This window comes from Crocodylus siamensis, chromosome 8, assembly GCF_052110815.1.
Source record: "Crocodylus siamensis isolate JL-2025a chromosome 8, ASM5211081v1, whole genome shotgun sequence".
In the NCBI taxonomy this organism is placed as follows: domain Eukaryota; kingdom Metazoa; phylum Chordata; order Crocodylia; family Crocodylidae; genus Crocodylus; species Crocodylus siamensis.
The window spans coordinates 2351140-2374185 of NC_143402.1; the positions used below are offsets into that span (position 1 = coordinate 2351140).

Genomic DNA, 23046 nt, shown 5'->3' on the forward strand with positions numbered 1-23046 from the left:
CAAAGATTGTAAAATTTCTCCTAGGTGGAAATGAAAACTTGTATTTCACAGCATAGCTGAAGGTGTTGTAAGGTCTCCTGGTTGCAATAGCTCATAGTGTGCAAATTAGGCTCAGATAAAAGTTTGAACAGACTATTTACCTCGATGCGGTCTGGTGTCAAGCAGGAAGTTGAATTATGTTTCCTTCCGGTTATGATATTTCAGATGTCACAGGAGGATGCTCAGATAGGAGCTACATAGGAGAAACCAAACCACAACTGTGTACCAGAATGAACGCACGCTGAATATCCATCCAAGACAAAAATACCCAAAGACACATTTCTCAGAAGACAACTACTCTTTCTCCAGACTTTCAGTTCTGATCCTCAAAATACCTTTCGTAGACGAGCCCACGAACACACAGCATAAATCTACCGGACACAAATAATTGTGGACTAAATCTAGATATTGGAATTACAGCATATTATAATCCGTCTGCCATCCGATAATGCCAGGTAACCTCTACACTTTACCAGCTACAGTCTATCACCAGTCTCTTCCCCCCTCTTCCCCTTCCCACCTACCTGTCTTGCACCTACCATCTCTTACCCCGATTTTCCCTGCCGCACATTTGCATTTTTCACAGACCTGCATGTTGCATATTGGCTTAAGTTTCTATTCTACCCCAAACACTGGCAGACTCTCCCTAGGCCTGAAGAAGGGCATCTGTGCCCAAAAGCTTGCAAAGAATTTTTTTCCCAACTATTTCCTTGGTCTAATACAACATACCACTTCTACCCAAAGACCCGTGTCTGCCTATGTCCTTAGATCAACACAGCTGCAACCAACACCCCCAAAACATGGAAGATAGTCTTTGTGCTTGCATCTACTGAGATGTTGGTAGGCCAACAGCCATCTTCTGCTCCAGCAGAGACATGGGGGGGGGGAGGTCACGCACTGCAGATCTTGGAGCATACACGTATCTGGAGAGGGGCTGGGGTCCTGGGTCTGGCGAGGGATGGTGGGGAGAGTGGTTAGGCTTGCATTGGCAGGTGTACTGATTTCTACAGAAGGCCCATGAGATGATTCGATCTTCCAATGAAACAGAAGTGAGTTTATTTGGCCCATCTTGAACACTATTCCAACTTCCTTCTTAAGGTGCCAATATTATTCTTAAAAAAATCCCTTTTGTGCCCTGGACAGAGCTTAATGGAAGTCAACCATTGGTTTAGTATCGTCCACAATCAACTCTAGAAGGGAAGAGTGGATGTCATTAAAAAAAGATTTTGAGAGAGGCTAGACACCCCAAATCCTTTAAATATGGGAAGTCCCGGGGGTCTGGTTCCCCTGGAAGGTCGCAGCTTCGAATACATTTTATGGACTTTAAAACATTTGTAACATATGGGTGACTAGCCCTCACCATTTCATCCTGGTCAAGATTATCATGACTATTTAACTGCAGGATTCCCAACAAGGTGTTTGGTCCATCCCCCCCCTTTAGATAAAGAAATAATCAAATGAAATCAAAGTCTGTAATTAAATTTTATTGGTCAGCTCTATTGTTAAATTACACAATCAAAGTCAGTGGATCGGTTTGTAAATCTACACAAGAAGACAGCGGGCTACAGTGGAAATCAGTAGAATTGATATGGTTATGACAAAACAGTATCTTTATATTCATACATCCCCTATATACAATAAATAGTATACACAAAGAAAATGCAACTAGTCTCTGTAAACCATGCACACCACAGCATAAAAACAAAATGCATCCTCCGAAACAGGATGGATTGGGGTTAAGTCCTGTTTACAGCAATGCCTAGTAGTTTTAAGAGCGGATCATTTCCCCCTCCCACTCCCCCCATGAAAACCAAAACACAATTGAGACACCGTATTGGGGAAGGGACTTCTCAATTAAAAATAAAAATTGCTGTACATGAAACTACTGTCTTCCCCCACTCGCTACTGCAATTCCCCGCCCCACCATTTTCCCAGCTGGCAATACCCCCAGGGGCCTGGGGCAACTCAACCTTCGGGCAACTGCGGCCAGGGCGGCAAGCTTTAAAACCTTCCTTCTCATTTTGTGTCTCCTGCCCTACTTGTGTACTTAACACTACAGATAAAAGGAAACAGTGCAAATGAATGTTGTAAGCGTCCTACTGACCGGGACGAAGGGATGCCGCTTTTCAGCCACTTCCAATCCCCGCAAGTGAACGAGCCGAGCTGAGGCCAGCCTGCCCGAAACAGAGCCCGGAGCAAATCCCAAGCTGCCCTTTCCGTGCCATGCTCGAGGGCAGAGTGTGCGACAGCAACAAAAAACCCAACTTCTCCACTAGCTGAATTTCTCCCCAAAGCTTTACAGTGTTTTTTTGCATAGAGAGACTTGTTCCATCCAAACTGCATTTCTTTTATGCTTCTCATGCCTTCACATCATCTCCCTGCCGCTTTCATATAAAATGTCAGTGCTATGAGCCAGCAAATGGCATCCTGTAGCCTGCTCCTGATGAGACTAGATGACAGAGTGCTATCACAATGATAACTTTGCTCTCCAAATCCCGAGCTGTAATGATACTCCCTTCCTTGAGTTAGCTCCTTCTTCCCATTTTACTGTACAACTTTCTTCTATTGTATAACTATGGCTATATTAAACATATTTGTCTCCATCATTTTTAATTGTCTACAATCTGTCAGCACTAAAAAAGGGCTCTAAAGCATTAGAAACAAAGCCAGATTTTGAGAATACACAGTAAAGATTTCCCAGAAGCAAATCATAGTTCAAATGTAAATCTAGTCTGCCATCAGTCAATCAGCTAATAATCAATGCAGTTATTTTTTTAAAACAGTGCTGGGATGAGAGTGTTTTGGAAATGCATTTTCCTACAGATACTATACAAACATTCATAAGGTGATTTTCTTTGAAAGATTTCCAGCTTTCCGTCCCCGATCACTTAGAGCTGGGAAATTCAGCAATACACACCCCAATCAATGTGCAAGGAAGTTTGTTAAAACCGGATCCTGTTACAGGAGCACAATTTGGAGAAGACTTTGTGGACCGTGACTGTGTGCCAGAACTTTTCCAGAATGTTTTAACTTATATTGCCCTGAAAAAAATCTGGAAATAGCGTCTTTAGCAACTGGCATTCAACCAAGAAAAGTGTGGCTTTTTAAACAGGAGATAAATGAAGCTTAAAACTCTTAAACAGCAGTAGGTAGAAAAAGTTTAAAATGTTAAATATTTATATAGCTAGACAAATTCCTTTTATCTTTTTTAAAAGCCAATATGATACACAAAACTAACTTCTAGACCTTTATTGTCCCCTTTGTCAGCTTGTACGTTGGCAAGCATCAATCACAAAGCAGTTGGTGGCCTTTGAAAAGACATGAAAGTAAAAACCAACCAAACCAAACAAAAACCCCCAACCAACCGAACAAAAAACGAAACCCAGAAGAGCGAAGGTTTGGCGCATCTAGTTTATTTTAAGTATGCGTTAAATGCTCTTTATAGTAGGAAATCAGCTTGCTTCCAAGACAGACGTTAACAGCGCATCAGCCACATTTCCCAACATCCCATTGTCACACTCGTAACTAATTTAAGGGTGTTTTTTGTTTTCCCGTACAAGTGTCCAAGCAACCATTTCTGGCGAGCCTGCTTGGCTTTTGTACTTCATAAATAATCCAACAAACCTAAAAAGGACAATTGAATGACACATTAAGATTAAGTTTTCCACATACAGTACAACATTGAATGCAAAGGCAACTGCAAAGGCAACATTTTCGCCTCTTTTGCTTCAAATATTTAAGAAGCATAATTTGTTTGGACTACTTTGTCTCCTAGGATTGGTGGGGGGTTTCTTTACAGCATCCCCCCAGTCTGCTAAAAAGGGTTTGGCCCCATTACCGCCAATGCTCTACGTTTCCTATGTAATCAGTAGTGGAAGTATTATCGCTCTGGTCTTTGTTGTGCGCGTGCTTCGCCTTGAGGATCTTGCGCTGCTCCTGGCGCTTCCGCCTGGCTTCCTGGTGCTCTTTCTGTCTCATGTACTGATACCGTTGCAAGAAAAGGTCTTTTGCATAATCGTACAACTCCATGTCTAAAAAATTGAGGGCCTCGATGCGTTTCTGAGTCTGCTCATCTATCTCCACACTGGAGGCCCTTGTGCTATTGTACTGTGTGAATGGCGAGATGAAATTCATGTTAAAAGTTTTCTCAAACAGATACTGAGTCTTCCTCTGAAACTCCGTGAGGCCGAAGAAAGCCATTCGTTTCAGGTTCTCCTTCGCACTGTCTAGCAGGACCTTGTTTCTCTGCTCCTCCGGCATGACGGACAGATTGTAACACCCAACCAGGCTGAGGTCAGACAGCATGCGGACCTGGCGATTGTTGGCTAGATTGTACGGGCAATCCATAAATTCCTTAAGGGAGCAACCGGACCAGTCGTCCCCGGTGTAGCAACTGGGCAGCTCTTCGGTCGTCGGGGATCTTCCATCACATACGTGCAGGGACGCCTTCCACGTGGCTCCTCTCTGGACGTGTCTCCATTCGCTCAAGTACCGGGACACGGGGTCCCGCAGGATGGTGATGTAGTAAAAGTTCCTGGGAAAGGAGGAGAGAAAAGCAGAGCGTTTAAACCTGGCAGGGAATGACTTAGCGTTCACAGTCAACAGGTGCTCGCATACGACATCCAGCGGCACGAGAAACGCTAGCAAAGCTTCGTCTAAGTCTACGTCTTCGCCAAAGAGCGTTTAAACCCTTCGTGTGACAAAGTAAACCCGCTGCTTGTGAATGCTTATGCCATGCACCTCTGAAAGGCGTCTATAAAGGTGCAGATTTACCCCGCGTGACTTCAGACAACCACGACGAACTAGGTCTCGCCACCAAACGCTTACCAATGGGCCTCTATCTGGAGGGACCCACTTTGTAGGCCTATTCACATTAGGGAATATTACCAGAAAATTCCCCCGTATGGCTATCGCCGCGGAGGGCAGCCCTAGTGTAGAAGAGGCTCTGGTGGCTCTGCCGCATCGATTCAGCTTGCTCCACGACTTAACCGATGCGACAGAAGGAGCCTCACCGCCAGGATGCAGGTTCAGCTCCTTCCACTGCAGAGCTTGGGACAGATAAAGCGGGTCTGGGATCACTGCAAACACGCAGCTCCGGGGCCTGCTCGCACGCTCCGTCCTCCTTCAGGTGTGCTCGCTCTCGTCAGGCCGCCGGGCGCTCCCCCAGCCCCCACCCGACGCGCACAGGGAGAACGCTACACCACGCGCAGCAGGACCCGGACTCCTGCCGTGCAACCGGCTGCCCGCTGTCAGGAGATCGAGCAGCAGAAAACAACTAGCCGTGGCTTCAAATTCTCACCACCCCCGTCTCCACCCCATCTGCACTGGATTAAAATCACCACCTTTCAGTTTGGGGCACGGCGACCTTACGAGCAGAGCGCTCAACAATACAAGGACTGCTGCATTTTCAGTCCTGCAAATAATACACACACTCACACACACACACACACAGATGCACACAAACATATACACACAGACAGGCACACACACACAGACCTATATTGCAAATAACACACACACACACACACAGGCTCACACAGATGCACACAAACATATACACACAGACAGGCACACACACATACACACAGACATATATAAACATACACACAGACACAGATGCTTATATAGACACACAAATTTACACAGACATACACATATAAAGGCGCACACATTTACTTATATAGACACACACAAATATAAAGACACACATACTTTACACGCATAAAAACACATACACACATGACTTACACACACAGACGCACATACACATATAAAGACATTTATATAGACACATGCACATAAATAAAGACACACATACACATCTAAAGACACACGCATATATAGACACATACATACACACATAAAGACACGCACATATACTTATATATACACACATACATACACATATCAAGACACACGCACATATACTTATATAGAACCCCCCACGCATAGACACACACACATATAAAGACCCACGTGCATATACTCGTATAGACACCCCCCCCCCAGCGCACATTACTGACTGGGGACGGCTTGTCTGTGGTCCTGGGGGTTTGTTTCAGCGACAGCACGCCGGTGCTGGCCTGTGGCGGACTCCAGGCTCATGCACGGGGGCGGCCCGCGCGCAGGCGGTGGCAGGGAGGGCTGGTCCCAACTTGCCTTTCTGCTGCATTTCTCATCTGGGTCCACGCGCCCGGTGCCTCAGACAACAGAGCCAGGGGACAGCCGGTGCTGCACTCTGCTCCCCAGCAATCCCACTATGCGACTCTTCTATTAAAAATTAAACCTTGGAAGAAGAACACGATTCCCTTTTTCGACCAAGAGAAATGGGGGTTTTCTCACCTGCCCTTACCCAACTGTAATGGCAGCAGCAAGAAAACGAGAGGAGCCATTGCAAATTCCAGCTTTGCTCCCCCGCCTCTCTCTGACGGCGGTGCTCTGAAGCCAAACAGCCAGCTAAGTAAATAACGCAGGAAATTAAACAAAGCCGCAAGAGTGCTTTTTTAATAAAATAATGCCCGCCTGGCTGCCACCTGGAGCAACGCAAGGTGCAACCTGCGGAGGAAGCCAACTCTGCGCAAGACACAGAAGCCGCTGCTTAAACCTGCGGTTGGCAAGCGCTAAAACAAAGGCAGAAGAGCGCCGTCCCCCGAGTTGGGCAGGCGCCTCAACAGAAGGGCTCGGGGCAGGACTGATCTACCACGTGCTTTACAACACGGCGGGAAGAGGGATTCTTCTAGTGGGTGATGGATGTGTCATTGCCCCGGTAGACACCGCAACGAAACGGTTCAGCTTCGGGGACAACCGGAAACATCGGCATGGAGGTGTCAGCGGTAGGAAGGTGACAGGGGAGAAACAGCCGGGGCTGACAAAGGAGGCAGGAAGAGGAGCAGAGGACAGGTGGTGCGGTGCCCTGGCGGCACTAACGCCACCCGCCTCGATACAAACCGCAGGGAAAGCAGCACAGGAAGTTCGCTGCCAGGCCGAGGAACCCTACAAGGAGACTGGTGCTATCCTGTTCATCATTTACTTTGCACATGCAGTTTTACACAGTATAATTTGTGTGTGTGCGCGCGCGTGTGTGTGCATACACACATACACACACACACAAAATGTGTGCATGCACACCTACACAACACATGCACACACATGCTAGAAAACATGCAGTCACTATGCTAGAGGCAATATCTTTCATTAGACCAACTAGACACTTGCAAAAAGATTTTTTTGCAGACTTCATCACACCAATTTTTTTGCAACTGTCTAGTTTGGTCTAATAAAAGATACCGCCTCTAGCACTTGTATCCTGAATACTGCCTGCATTCCTAGACCAATGCAGCTCCAACCTTTATCCCTGCTAGAAAACACGGGATTTACTGAAAAGCATCATTTTAGATCTGTAAAATACCTCTGTAATATTCTACAGTAAAAGCAGCTGAGGTTTTCACTTTGCATTTCACCTTCTTCCTTCACAAGCCTATGGAAGCTGAGCAACGGGTAGCGTTCAGAAAACACGACAGGGCACATGTTAAACTGAGCTCCTCGCTGCCGGGCTTTCCGATTTCTGCAGCTTGTGCCTGCAAACAATGCCCAGCCACAGTATTCCTTGCACACTCGTTCACTAGTTGGGGGTATGCAGTGGACAACAACAACCCTGCAGCTAAGACTGGTCCGTTTAGGTGAATAAAGGAGTGAAACCATCTCAGTGAACAAGCTTCGCTGCTATAAAACTCTGCTCCTCCACGAGTTGGGTGAACAGGAGCATAGGTGCTCTGGCCCACCACCGCCTTCGCTGCTACCCAGGAACAGCAGGCAGGATGTTCATTTGCTCTTTAGGGTGACATTACAACTGGTGAATAGCAGCAGAGCCCGGATTTGCCAGTTTCCTTCAGAAGAAAAACCACTAGATGTCATTGTTCAACAGAAAATTGTCCACGGATGGAGTCAAGAAGAGTTTTACTGCACAGCGGCACAAAGGGGAAAAAAAAAAAAAAGCAAGAGCTGAGAGCAGAGGCTGGCTCGAAAAGCGAGCTGCAAAATAAATATGGGAGAAAACGATCAGTGAAGGGAGAGAGCAGAGCTGCACCCGAGGTTTGGCGAGGTACGGGAAGAAGGCTGTGGCATCGTATTGTTTTATTTCAGCCCACTTTCACCCGAGTCAAACCACAGTGGGCGCGTTCATACGTGTGCATTTACAGTGCAGTAACCAAAATGACTGCGTTGTACAGATGCGTGTCTACACGTGCACGCCTGTACTGCACAGCAAAGACGATGACTTATGCCGACTTGAGCGTAAATTTGATACCTGTGTCAGGCAGGTGTCAAATTTACGCCTGATTAGTTACTGTGCAGTAACACACGTGTAGATGCCTTACTGCAGTGACACTGCGTGTATGGACTGACTTGGGACTAACTTTAGACGCTTGCACGTGTAGACACCAGCTTATTCCCCACTTACTGCGCAGTAATTTAAGTAAATTTAATCCAGCATGAACGCACACGTAGACACATCCACTGTGAGAGGCTATGGTCCCAGCTCCGAGACAGTGGCATTACCAACCCCCTTGCGAACAGCCCAGAGGACTCTTGCAGGTGAGACTTACATGTCTAAAACACCAAGCTGCTCCTGCTCCGGCAGGCGTTCCCATAATGAGATCCGAAATGAATCCGTTTGTCCTTTTCCAAAATTACCATGAATTATTTTTCACCCAAAGCATTTTTTAAAATGTTTTCTGAACACTTCCGATAGAAAGCATGGACACAAGTGTGTGCAATATGAAAAACAAATACACAAATGAAGATTAGACCCCCACCTTTTCACTATTTTTTTTGTTTGCCTTTAGGAGGAGAAAAGCAAAACCCCAACGTGTTTCTGATGGACATCTTTTCATTCCACTAGGCCAGCTCTGCTTGCTGATTTTCTGTAGGTAACCAAGTGACTTGCCTTTGGCAACCTACAGACACTCACGATATTAGTTCAGGAGATGCTCAGGGACTGCTGAAAAGTATAAGGTGACATTATTTACCACTGCCAGGGGGTTAACTGTAGCAGCGCCCGCTTCTAGTACCCACCACGCCGAGCCAGCCTGACTTGGAGAATCGAGACGTGCTCGTGCCTTTCCTGTAGGAAAGGACTTTGCTCAACTTGTGAGGAGTTAGGCGGGGGCTGCGTGGCAGTCGATGCTGATGGCTGCGGTGGAAAGGGTGGATGGTCTCACCTTCCTATGGTGGCTGGTAAACAGGGGATTATATTAGTCGTTGAAGAGGCTTCCTCTGCCTCACCCCATCTGAGACTGATGGACGTTCGTCCAGGACCCTGCACAGGGGCTCCTCCTGCTCCGTGACAGCCGGGCTGCTGAAAGAGCCAAGGGGACCCCCGTGCATCTGATGCTGAGCTTCCTACTGGACCAGCTGTCAAGGTCTCCAGGCCCTAAGTCGGTGATCCTCAATCGGGGTGCCGTGAGATCTGCAAGGGTGGTACAGGGGGCTGCACACTATTTGCACTGAGGCATGCACTTGCACACGATTCACAAGATAAGCCCCGAGACTGCAAACAGGAACCCAGCGTGTCACAACTGTTGTGTCCTCTCCATGCTCTTTGCAACAGAAGAATTGCTCTGTTATTTTTCCTTAGCTTTCACTTGCTTTTTTGGTTTTTTCCGACTATGAGCTGGCCTTGTTGGAGCGAGACTCTTCTCAGTGGGGGCAGATGGCAGGACAAGGAGCAATGGGCTCAGGATGCAGCACGGGAAGTTGAGGTTGGATATTAGGAAAAAGTCTCACTTAGAGTGTGGTGAAGCACTGGAGCAGGTTACTTAGGGAGGTGGAGGACTCTCCATCCTTGGGGGTTTTGAAGACCTGGGTAGACAAAGCCTTGGCTGGGATGATGTGGTTGGGGCCGGTCCTGCTTGGAGCAGATTTAACAGATTTCATAGACATTAGGCCTGGACGGGATTTCAGAAGGTAGAGTCCAGGCCCCCCGCCCGAAAGGCAGGAAGTCAGCTGGGGTCATAGGATGCGACCTCCTGAGCTCCCTTCTAGCCCTCATTCTCTGATTTTATTTTCCAAGGTGGATTTTGAGTCTGACAAGGGGCCCCTGAAGTTTGACATTTGCCCGAGCACCTAGGGGTTGCTGGAGCACTGCAACAGCGGCACGGCCTGATCAGGCATCTCACCCTGCTAATGAGTCTACGCTCTCCTTGAATTGTGCCACCCAAACAAACCTCGAAACAATTCAGCAGACACTCTCTACAGCCCCGCTTGGTCCGTGGCTCATTAAATACCACAGCTAGCCTGCCTCCTGAAGAGCCAAGGGGGGATAATAAAGCTCCACTGCAGGAAGCAGGCCAGCAGCACTGTAAACTCTAAGGTCATCGCAGCAATCAATAAGAAGTTAATGTAGGAAGGGAAACAAATCCTTAGCCAAAATCAATACAACGTACATTTTATCATAGCTCAAATTCTTCAACCTTTTCACTTTGCATTCTTAGGTTACAGCCAGTGATACAGAACAACGTTTGGTTGCTGTTTAAAAAAAAAAAAAAGAGAGCAAGAAAGAAAAAAAAAAACAGTGAATAAAACATCTCTCAAAGATGAACAGAAACATAATTGTTTTGCAAGGGGGCATCAACTCGCAGGTTAAGATTGCTTCATCTAGCTAACAACATCTGCAGCGCTAGCATCGCCTTCCTGCCTCCCGTGAAACTGCCTTGGTGGAGCAACAGCAGATGGATTTTACATTAACTAATAAGAATACCATAAGTCAAAAAGGCTAAATGGAAACAAATGCGAGTTAATTATCCAGAAAATATGTCCAGAAACAATTATTAAGATGTGGAAGCCTGAGGTGCTCGCGGCTCAGGTTTCTTGAACATCTGCAGAGCCAGGAGACTTGAAGTCCAACTGCACATGGAGACAAATGGGGATTTCAAGTCTAACCTGATCCACCTACTTGCTTCCCAGCCACCAGCACATTCCTGCCATCTTTCTCCTCCATCATGTTGTCCTCTATGGGCTTCCCCCCCGACCTGGGTCACCCAGATGCGTCTTGCATTGGAGACCGGATCGCCATTTAACAGCTCGCGGACGCCATCGAGTATTTTGCACATTCACATGAACCTTCAGACTGCAGTTTGCATGTGAACATGCTGCTGATAAAGGCAACAACTGTGGAAAATACCAGCTCCTGGGGTAGGTGCAGGTTTCCATTGTCTGAGTTCAAGGTTTTGCTGACTCCAGAAGTCTGAATGAGTACCCACGCTGCAGAGAGTCTCTCTCAATTGAGCCTCCAAAAGCTTTTATGTTCACTTTCAAGTAATGGAATTATGCCAGAGATGGATTTGGCCTTGATTGCTTGGAGAGCTCTTCTGCTCTAACAGGTAGGAAGCATCAGTGGTTTGCAATAATGTTTGATCCTATATGCAACAGCTGGGTCCTTCTCCTAAATGGAGGCCCCTGAACCCTAAGAGCGTGCATCAAGGTGCTCGCAAGCAAGAGCCCAAATTTCACTCGCTCAGAGGCATCTCTAGGACCTGGAGAAGAGAGCCATGCTCCTCCCGATAGGTGCTATAAGGCTTAGCTTGGATGCCTGTGACATGAAGAGCAAAAGGAGCTTTTAAGGCAGCGGTGGAATTAGACTGACCCCAAAGCTATCAAAACCCATTAGCGACAGGCTTGAGAATCACTTGTTTCTGATATTGTCTTGCGCACAATCCTTCCTTTTAGCACAGCCAGAGATAACGTTACAGCGAGAGCCAGTTCAGTGTCGGCTGCTCTTTGCACTACTTCAAGGTTAAGCCAGACCCTCTGCTTGTAACGCTGACATCTCCACCTCACCGCGGACCTGCAGAAAGTTTGGAGCCTCCTTTCGAACAACCCTCCAAGGGGCTGGTCCAGTTTCCTGGGTGGGAAAGCGCCAGATAAACTAGTTCTTTGTGCCATGCCGGCTCCTCGGGGCAGGGGAGAAGTGTTTTCCCGCAGAGCTGCTCTGCTACTTGCTTGCTGCCATGGTGGAAAGTAACCCCAAGGAGCTCCAACGCTGCCTGCCAAAAGGGTGCAAACGGCCTCCCGTGGTATTGTGGATGCTCTCCCCCGACTGACGGCACCTGGGGAGTGCTCTGAGATGAGCAATGCATTTGATTCAACTCCCAGGAGCCTCCCTCGAAGTTTCTAGCCAAGGTCTGAAGCGACCTCATTTTCTCCCCGTCAGCTCACCCATCGCCTCTCGTCATGACTTGCTACCGAGTGACAGCACGCAGCTCGGCCTCCCTCCCTCCGCGCGGGATTATCAGCGTAACTAGTCAAAGAGCCCTGAAAAAGGCTGATAAGGCAGTCAGACCGCAGGCATCTGTTCTCCGCCTGAAAGGAGGTAATGGGAATATTGATCCCAGCAGGTACATTTACACTGGCCTTCAATAATGGCGCGGGAGCATCAGGCCAGCAAAGCAATGAAGGCTTAAAACAAACAAAAAAAAGGCTTTGCTGGAGTCCTGCAAGAAGAGAAAGAGAGAGACCTGCTGCAGCCGTGAGAGCCCCTCGCCATCAAATCCACGCATGGCGCAGGCAGCGCCCCGTCACAGCCCGCGCCGTTTGCCGGGGACGGACGTTCGATTTGCTCTGAAGAAGGGCGAAGCCCCGGGTGATGATGCCCTTGCCCGGCGCTAACGTTATCCAGGTCTCGTGCCAAGCGGATGGACTCGAAACACTGCTCAGGGGTCCAAGCCCCAATCCAGTTCCTCTTCAGCAAAGCAGGGGTTAAAGTCCTGTTCACTTCATCAGGGGCCTAAACACCTTGTTGAATACGGAGGGATTTAGGCACGTCGCTCCGCACTTTTCCCAACGGGGCTCAGAAGATGGCGATCCCTCCCGGGATGTGCAATCGGGGCGCGATATCTGGATAGGACGCCGGTCGGATGCGGTTTTTCCCCGTTGCGCTTCCTCCAGGGACTGGCTTAGCGCCCGCCCTGCAAAAGCAAGGCCAGATGCAACCCACCGGCTCATGTGAGGGGTGTTTTGCAGGGAAGGTGTTAAGCCGGTCCCTTGGGAAAGCTGCTGGATGAAGTCAGCTCTGGGCTGCAGGTAGGTGCAACTCCTGTGAAGCCCGCGGGGTTACCCCAGGCTGGACTTCAGCCCCATCACGTCAGGGTGGGTAACAGCAGCAAGGAGGATCGATCCCCAACAGAGGAGAGAGGGCTGGCGAACTGCTTGGGAGCACTGCCAGGCGAAGGCAGACGAGCCCGCGTGCTGTCAGCTGCCTTCCAGCACAGGACACCAGTCCTGGAGACTGGAGCCACACCGGAGGGAGCGACGAGCCACCGAGCTGGGGGAACATCGACTTCCGCTCGCCGTCCCAGCCAGGCAAACCCCGAGCGATGCACGGGGTGGCACCGTGGCCTCCACGGCTCATGCATGCAGCGAGTTGGGGCTTCCTGGAGCAGGCGTCCCCATTGCCACTACTTGAGGCAGGGCTGAACACCGAGGGTCGTCTCCGTCTCATGTTTTCTAGACGCAACCCCACCACCTCGAACACGGTCGTGCAACTCAGTGACCGACCCGATGGCTCATTTATAACACGACTGCTAATCAAGGGCCGGCTGGGCCGACAGGTTGGAGGGGGGCCGCAGCTGCCCCGGTCCAGACGAAGACAGCCCCGCACGGCCGGGTATTCACTGAGCGAGTGAAATTTGGGCTCTTGCTTGCAAGCACCTTGATGCAGGTTAAGACGCACGCTCTTAGGCTTCAGAGGCCAACACTGCTAAGAGCATTTAGGAGAAGGACCAAGCTGTTGCATGTAGGATCAAACATGACTGCAAACCACTGGTGCTGGCGAGTAGCATCGAATCCTGCTCCCCTCCCAAATTAGCCACCGAGACCCAACAAGCCCCTAAGGACTTCACCCCGATGCTGAGAAGCAACTGGGTCCCCGACGGTGCCCCCGTCCCCCCCATCAATCAACCGCCCCGGCCACATGCCAATGGGAAGTCAAACTCAATTATCTCGCATCAGCTGCCGACGGCGCTGCTGTCCCAGCCGGCGAGGTTAATTCCCACTAACAGCGACCGACAGAGTCTGCTGCGGTAACGCTGTCAATGACTGGGGCCCTGAGAGATCGCGGCTCCTGGGCCAGCAGGTTTCAGACTCTGCCCTGGATCTTGCTCCAGCGGCGGGGTTAAGTATTTTCTAGCAGGGATGCAATGCAGCAGACTGCCTCGGTTTGCTCAGCCTAGTCCTTCAAGCGCAGCCTGTCGGAGACGGGACGCGCCATGCAATAGTTAGGGGCACCGGGTCTCCGAGCTCGAATGGACGCGGGGCAAGGCATCTCTTCCCAGTCCCCAGACACAGGGGCAGATCCTTTGAAGTCAGCCGACAGACCAGAATCTGCCAAAAATCCCGCTGAAAACAACACCCCCACTTCTCTCCCCTGGCAAAATTATGCATGCCCTTTACTGTCGTTTCATCCACCCGTCGGTGCGGTCGTCCCCCCCAGCGGGCCCTTTTGGAAACGCTGAAAATGGAAGGAAGAAAAAACCCCCTTCAAAAAGAGCCTCTGGTGTCAGGCATATTTTTCACTACAGAAAAGCGTCAGGTAATGTGGCATAACACCTCCAAAAACGCAAGGCAGAATCTGGTTATCTACAAATTACATGGTACTGTAATTTTTAGCAGCTAAATTAATTTCAACTGTGGGCTCCATTTCATTTCTGAAATCAAAAGCACATGGAGCTGGGCGTACGATGGGAAGATTAGTGAAGGAACAGGTCTTAATGTAGTCAAAGCCCATTTCTCTTCTGCTTCCGCAGCTCATAATTAGCCCGGGCCGGTCTCACACCGTGCTTCGTTGCGATACCCAGCAGAAATCCACGGTGCCAGAGTGAGATTGCTCACATTTGCTCCTATTTGCAAGGTCAAGGATAAGGATCCTAGGAAAGAAAAGGACGAGGAGGAGGAGGAGGAAGAAATACTGCTATTTTCTGCAGCTTTCTGCAAAGGCAGGCGGCGCATGCACGGCCTTTCTTTCTTTCTGCTCCAGGCAGAACCGCGACAATGCTGCCATTCAGGACGGGGTCCCGTTACGCGTGGAGATGCGCTTCAGGGCCGCAAAGCGAACACGCCAGCCATCGCCCATTTAAAACTTCCTCTAAGGAACCGTCCGGTTTTGCTTTTACCAGCGTCTGATGAATCACAGTTGCACGGTGGACTTCAACGGGGAACGGTCGGCTACCTGCCCCATTTTCCGTGGGAGAAAAACACGTTGGCAACCGCCATAAAAACACTGGAGAAAGGAGCGTGGCTTTTCGGTCTTTTTTTTTTTTTTTTTTTTTTTGCAAAAGCAGCAAGGACACAAGCCCATCACGGCCAATGAAATCCCCACGGAGGGGAGAGGTGCTGGACCAGAGAGCTTGGCCCCCGCAGAAGGCTCCGGTCCAGGGTTTAGGATGCTCTCACGGTGTCCATGTGTCTGCATGCAGACACTCAGGCCTAATTAAACATGCTAAAGATATGCAAATCATGCAAGCTGTAACTTTGTTCACAACACAGAACTGTCCCCAGGTCCCCAGGATGCTGCTTGTGTAGATAAGAGCTGCCCCGCAGTTTTAGCAGAGTGGTATTAATTTCATAATTGCCTGCATTATTAAGATCTCCGTGGGGTATCCGTGTATATGAACCGACTTGGCGATGGCTGTAGCGTTCCCTTGTTTTGCAGGCGATCACAAAGCAAGCTTCTAGTCGAGACCCTGCAACCAGAGCTCAGCCGGTCTGGACACCCTCGTGCGGACTAGTCGCAACTCCTCAAAGTCTGGCCGTACCCCGATGGCAGGTTCACACTCCTGACTGGGGAAAGGCACAGCTCCCCTGGTGCAAAACAGCCCCGTCTCACTAAACGTTTAGGTCCGTGTGCCACGCGAGGCTTTTCTATCGAGGCATCAAGAACCACAGTATTGCCAGCATGGGAGGAGGGGGTGACCCAGCACTCAGGGATGTACAAAGCCTTGGTTCCCTGGCCTTAAAAATGTTTTTTGCAGGTTGTTAGCAGCCTTCCAAGAGCAGCCCAGGGCCAAACGCTGCTTTTTGCTACTCCCAGACAGCCAGATGTCGGTGGGAACCCCTGGCTTTGGGAACCCCAGCAAAGCACCAGTTATTATTTATATGCCCCGGTACTGTGTCCCTGCCCCGAACAGCTGATAGTTTTAGATTACCCTACAGTCCTCCTGATCCCACCTGGAGATGCTTTGCATCCAGTATCTCCCCAGAGAAGCAGCCGAGTGCAGAATCACAGTTGCGTCTATGAACACAACTTTTCCCGATACATTGAAAAGCATCCCAAGTCTCCTAAAAGGCAAGGGAAACCCTGTTCAGCTACTGCAAACGAGCCAGGGAATAGCCATGGGATGCTGCTATAAAGTCAGATGTTTACAACCCTATCTAAATGCAGTTGCAAGAATTGCTTTCAGGTGGTAACAGATATTTCGGTGGCATCCGAGATGCAGGTTTCCCCGGCCTATGCTCCAGAAGCAGCGGTTTACAGAGAAGGAATAGTGGCAGTTTTTCATTTTCCAGAGTCCACTCACCCTTCCAGGAATCTTAATGCCTCATTGATTCATAATACAGTACATAAAGATTTCATTTTTCCTGTGCACAGTGATATATTATGGAGGCAATCTATTTTGCCACTGAAAAGTTTGCTTAGTAGAAAAATTTGGAGTTTTGACATTCAGGAAATTACAGTCATCTGTAAAACACGATTGATATGCCAAGGCTAACATTTTCACTGCACTTCTGGAGCCAGAATAACTATGCTAAAATATTTATTATCCTCGAAGAACTCCAGATTCTTTTTGTAAAAGGCATGTATTTAGCGTTAAAAAAAAAAAAATCCTTATTGTCGACGTATGTAGTTCAGCTGTGTCCCAGATGCGTCACACCAAGCCCTTCATCTTCTGACCAGAGGAAAATGCACGAACAATTTAATACAACCCACAAATGAACAAAGTCTCTGCCTTGCTTCTCAGCTTTCAACTAGACTATGCATGGCTGAAGATAATAGCATGTTTGGTGTCACTAGCATGAAGAAAGCAAGATGGGATTGGGACTGCGGTGCCTTTATTGTTTGGTTTCGTTTCCATCTCGGCTCCTATACTGCCAAACTCTTAGCTGTACCAGTTACCTAGGCTCCTACAAAGCAAAAGATTATTACAGTCGCGCACCATTCAGTTGCAATGGATAATATAAAGTTACCCGGGTTTTTTTTCTAGCTGCCTAGCGCAGGGTAAATTTTATCATCGGTCCAGGCTAGAAGCCAGAAGAAAGCAGGGCTCTCCGATCTGGGCACGACATCCAAGTCCGTCCGCTTCTTCATGCGATTACGTGAACATGCACTCATAAATTGTACGTTAGCCCATTTCCCTCGTGTTTGGAACCAACTCATGTGCGTTGCTTAAAATCTGTACTGCAGATAAAACCGGATGGATATAAATACCTGTGCTATTAAAAAAAGCCAACGTTTTCTAGCAATTCTGTATCTTTCAAGTAACGGATCATACATCTGCCATTCACTGCTCTGCTGGGAATTTGATCAAGGTAGATCATTTCAATTCATTTGTTTCTATACCAGAACGATATCAATTCTCTTTAAGAATACACAAAAGAAGACGGCTTGATTTGAGTTATAAAATATATCATTGATATTAATTTCTCCTCAAATTGTCTCCATAGATCACTCCATCTTCCCACACCAAGTAGCTGAGGGTAGCAGGTAAGCACTCTTCCTTTTCATTTTCAAAAACAGACCCAAAATGATCAAATTGATTTAAAGAGTGTTTTTAAGAAGCTGCCGCAAGTACGGGTTGTGCACAAAAGACCCACAAATAGACGGCACTTAAAATAAGTTTTACCGTATCTTAGCTATCGAACACTTGGGAATCTATAACAACCTGTTTACCAGATTTCTCAAACTGTCAAGCAATTATTAAGACTGTCTTGGCAATAGTAATTAATGCATTAAAGCTAATATATTTGCAGCTGCGGACAAAATATTTACAGCTGCAGCCTGCTACAATTTTAATTTAGGCTTTCATTGATTTAATTTAGCATGGCGAGATTATATAATGAAGAAGTCTGTATCAATTGTAGTGAGTACCAAGCGTAGTCCTTACCCACTAGGGCTCTTTAGTAATATCAAGTAATGGAAGGGGATTCTCATTTAATTGAATTGGAAATGAAACACATATTAGCTAAGGAAACTTAATCAGTGTAATAATATTAAAATGGGGCACTCAGACAAACTCTCCTGATTAAGTCACTTGCAAACATTTCTGTAATCATCACCAAGGCTTGTGGCGTTAATGATTTAAACTTACTTTTCTCCCCCAGGGAGCCAGGCTGTAATTTCATAGCAGGCGATGAGACTATAGTGCCCGCCGGCCCCCGGGTACTTCGTTAGACACTGCTGCGGACAGCAGCGACGCAGGGAGACGCAGAGATGCTGACTTCAGAGGAGAGCCGTGCGGACGCAGGGCTCTGCCGCCCTGGGAGCATCTCATTGCAAGACAAAAGCTGAGCCTTAGCACTGCACGTCCCCGCAGCCAAGCACTTCTGCAGGGCTGGCAGCTCTCTCTTTGGATCCACAGGCTTTAGTTTGGACCCAGGACCGATATCACACGGGAACGTACCGTCAACCGTGAGATGTGGCCATTTCCCAGGAGGTCAAATCCCACATGGCCATTAGCATAACTGGGTTTAAAGCTGTGCAGAATAGGAAACTATGTTTCTAAATAAAACTCTGCCTGCATATTTGCTGCGTAAGGGCTAATCCGCATGAGGTTTCACTTCGGCCTTTTCAGCCAAGACAGAAACCACTGCCCCAATTCCCTCTGCGCCGTTTCTGCCACAGCTGTTTTGCAAGAGCATATTTGGCATCTGGCTGAGTTTGTTCCATTTGCAAGGCTGTAGCCTGCTGCTGGAAAGGGAGCTGATGGGTGATTCCACGTGCAGGCAAAAAACAAAATTTATGGGAAAATTACACACTTTAATGCAAGGGAGGGAAAACAAAAATCTGGGTCTTTTATTCTATTCAAGAAGATGGAGAACTCCAGGATGTGAATAGAGACCCTACAGCTCATGGTGTCTAATCAAGCACGTTCATACACAGGATGTGCATTCAGAGACACCAGCTAGGATGCACTGGGTGCGTCCAGACATGCAAGCATATGCGCTTGCAGCAGCTCAAACAGAAACAGTGCAAATTTGAGCCGGGGCTATTTGCCTCAGCTTTGTTGTGGAGCAAATTGTGCCACTTGGGGCAAAATAACCCTGCCTGGCTCCCCCTGGAGTGCACATGGATTCCTGGGTTCAATGTTTAGGGGTCTCTTCTCTTCTTGCTCTGCATGGACCAGCCCAGCTGATGCTAATGGAAGCCCAACATGGCAGACATAGACCCTTCTCCGAGACAGGTTGCTACATGCAAAGTGAAGCCCAGCTCCATGCTAGCCCCAGCAAGCAGAAGCACAGGCCAATTCCATAGCATTTGTAGCTTCCTCCAAAATAATTCAGCCTTGTCCTTGTTTCTAATGTGAAAGAACAAATGTGCACTCTGCTTATATGGAGCGGTGGGAAATGCTTCCCAGTAACAATGTCCTCATCTGTGACCAACGTGAAACACGTTTAAAAGCCCCTACCAAAGACAGGCGCAGCACTCCTCCTTCTTGGCTTGTTCTGGATAAAAACATGCATGACTTCTAATTATCAAGTACAAACGTTACCGCGAGCCAGCTGTGAAACACATGGTGTCCTGAATTTTACAGTGCAGCCAGTGTTTTCCAGAGGAAAATTTACAGTGGGTTCATCAGCGAGCAGCCCCAACCCCCTTTCCATCGCAGCATCCAACGGTATGGGAAGACGCTTTGGCAGGCAGAAATAAAAATCATCCGGAGTATAACTGCACTCCCTACAAGACACGGCATCGGGAATGTGCCAGGGAACAAACTCAGCGGTGCTGAGCAGGTGCAAAGGGACCAAGCGTGGGAGAAGACGGGTTTCCCAGAAAAGGGGCCGAGAGGGAAAAGTTGATGAAACTTTTTGGCACTTGCATGGCTATGAGGAGGAGACCTTGGCACTCCTGTCCCGGTGCAAGTCTTCATTAGCGGGTTTGTTTATCACAACGTTTTCCTTGAGGGTCCCACGTGAGCTGGTGGCACCCCCGAGGGCTCCTTCCTTCCCCCCTCCTGCATAACCCCTAAATCCCCACTCAGGGGCCCAACATCCTTCCAGATGGAGCCGGTGGATAAAGTCTCCGGGACTCATCAGCACTGCTCCCGAGCTCCTGGGGAGGTGGCGGCCGAGTGGCGCCCGGCACTCATCAATCCCCCCCCGGAGACTCGCTCTTCTGCCGCTTTGCCAAAAACAGTGCCGGCGGCAGGCAGCCGGGCTCACTCGCATCCCGCTACCCCCTTGGCAGTGGGGAGAGGACGGAGCAGAGCACACAGGATAGGATGCAAATGCAGGTATCATGCACGCGGCCCAGTCTGGAGGCAGAGAGAAACCCCAGGAGCCTGGTGCTCCTCTCTGCTCACCGGATACGGCAGAGTGCCCCCATCACGACGACTTGCAATGGTTATACTGGGAGACCCGGTCCCCGGTCTCTGCATCGTTAGGTTTCCTCTGTGATAGTCAGAGAGTCCAGAAATACAGGGGGCTCTGCAATGAAAAGCTATGTCTGAAGCCGGAGCCTAATTACTGCTTAGGACCGAGCGGGGTGGGGGGTGAGGAAGCGCTGGGTGTTTTACAGCACTAGGAAAACCTTAATGAGCTTCTAGCCTCACACAGACAGACTCAGCACAGGAGAAGGCCAGCACTGCCACAGAGCTCACAACGACATGAAAGCCAGCTCGGATGCTCAGAAGGGCTTAGGAAATGAGCAGGGCGATGTCCCCTGCTCACCTAACGAGCTTCTTCCCCTTTCATGCTCAGAAACGACCGCTGGCCAAGTTGAAAGGGCCCACTGTCTAACAGGCTGAGCGAAAACCTAAATTGGTGGGAGCTTTTGTGCGACGCTGCTTCATCCATCTTCACGACGGCGAGCGCAGGGGCACACGCAACCACGGCCCTGGCTTCGGGGATCGTTTCTGTAATTACTCCAAGGGAACATTTTCTGGGAATGGGTCCCAGCACGGCATCCTCTGAGCATTTCCTCTCGCCCGCTCTTACCATACAGTAATAACCCCTTCTCTCAAAATCAGCACCAAGCCGCCAGCCAGCCCCGTTTTCTGAAAGCTAATGCTTCTTTCAGGCCATTTAAGATGTCCCACGGCCTCAGCTCCCTCTGGATAACTGTGGCTTAGGGCAGCAATCAGACGCCGACTTGGTGTGCTGGCCTAACCATCGTGCTAGCATGCCTTGGGGAGGCTGCAACCTGTGCTGAAGGCTCATCATGGTCTTGGAGAAGGGCACAAATAATTTCATTTCTTTTCTTTTTGCATCAACACAGCAGTGGGCAGAGCCAATTTAACTGCCTCGAAGGAGGCCTATCAAATCACACCCAAGCCTTCGGGCGCGAGGTGCCAAAGACGTATGCGAGTCCTGCTGCCGCCGTTAGCAACGAATGCTCTCCTCTCACCTCGGACCTTCTTGCAAACACCTGCCGAGGACTGAGGGGGCTTCTGGCGGGGGCGCAGGATTAGACGGTGACTGGGGACAACGTGTAGGTCAAAGCAGGATCACTTGAAGTCCGAAAAAGCCAATCGCGACTCCCATCCATTTCACTCAGGAAAGTCCGTAGACAATGTAAGCAGGAAGAAAAGACGTGGAGGGACCATTTTCCCAGCTCAGACATCCACCTACCCACCGCCCATCTCCCACGGAAAACTTCTACCAGGTTTCGGGACCCTTCTGGAAAGCACAGCCCCTCTCGCCCTTGCATTAGTTCCTGCACCAATCTTTTGCCAGCTGATTTTGGGCATGCTCCATCCCCAGCAAGGAAGGAGGATTCCCATCTCAGCATCTCTGGGGGAGGAGAATCAGGCACACACACAACTGCTAAAAATATGCTGCCTCCATCTCTTTCAAGACAGCTGCCTTTCCTATTCTCCAGTTGGCACCCTGGCAGCAGACGTGATCTGGTCGGCAATGCCTAGACCTACACCCGTTTCACCTTCAGGGTTCGCTCTGCGAACCGTGAGCCGTCCCCATCGCGGTCTTGCAGAAGACAGATATCTTTGCACTGCCGGTTTGCACCGCGTCTTCACCCCAAGGAGTCAGTGCTAGGCAGCAAGCTTGCTGCAGCCGGTGTTATTAATCCTTTTTTCTGTAAACTGGCGCAGCGAGCATCTATTTATAAGTAAATGAATCACCGAGATGATTGCAAAGCCACACTGTCCTCCTCTCTCCCCTGCACTGGTCTGTTTTATGGATGGGATTTTAATCCGAAGGCCGAAACCATAACTCCCGCTTAGCGCACGCCTGCAGAGAGGCCCTAGCACGGAGGCAGCTTCCCGCGGTCACGCGGAAGAAAGGCTGCTACAGCTGCAGGCGCTTCTACTCCGTGTCAGAAAGCCCAGCCCCACGGACGCACCATGGATGGAAGAGGCGAGGGGCAGGGAACTGGAGAGCTCCACGGCAGTGCCCCCTCTTAGCCCCTGGGCTTTCACGGGAGTATTTCACGTGGCTACAAGTCTTGCAGAGAGTCCCTCCATCGGCGGTGCTGAGCAGTGCCGCGGGGCGTGCTCCAGTTTGCAGCACATTGATTTTCCTTCCTTCTACCCAACGTGCAAGCGCTCTCAAGAGCAAACAACCACCAAAACCAGGGGTCCCAGTCTGCTCTCGCTTGCACAGGCTATGTATTGCTCCAATAAAGCTTAACACCAACTGCTTTACCATTTGGCCGCAATGTTCTCTTCTTAGATTAACCCCTCTGCGGGTGAGAGCCTAAGACGATCGCATTTCTCCCCAAACTGCTCAAAGTCCAATATACACCAGGCAGCAGGGCCCGCTCCCAAGCAGCGGAGCAAGGAAACG

The 23046-nt window shown here is 49.3% G+C and overlaps 1 protein-coding gene and 1 long non-coding RNA gene across 2 annotated transcripts in view; one reads left to right on the top strand and one right to left on the bottom strand.

The window, feature by feature from the left end:
- Positions 1-1508: 1508 nt before the first annotated feature.
- Positions 1509-23046, bottom strand: part of HS6ST2 (heparan sulfate 6-O-sulfotransferase 2) — a 186820-nt gene continuing 165282 nt past the window's right edge. Inside the window, exon 2 of the mRNA XM_090060320.1 lies at positions 1509-4573. Coding sequence (XP_089916446.1) covers positions 3874-4573 — 700 coding nt within the window. The 3' untranslated portion in view covers positions 1509-3873. The remainder of the gene's footprint in view (positions 4574-23046) is intronic.
- On the top strand, positions 17235-18752 carry LOC149857995 (uncharacterized). Its single transcript, XR_016443858.1, has 3 exons — positions 17235-17616; positions 17752-17791; positions 18409-18752. It is a non-coding gene; the product is annotated as an uncharacterized LOC149857995 (long non-coding RNA).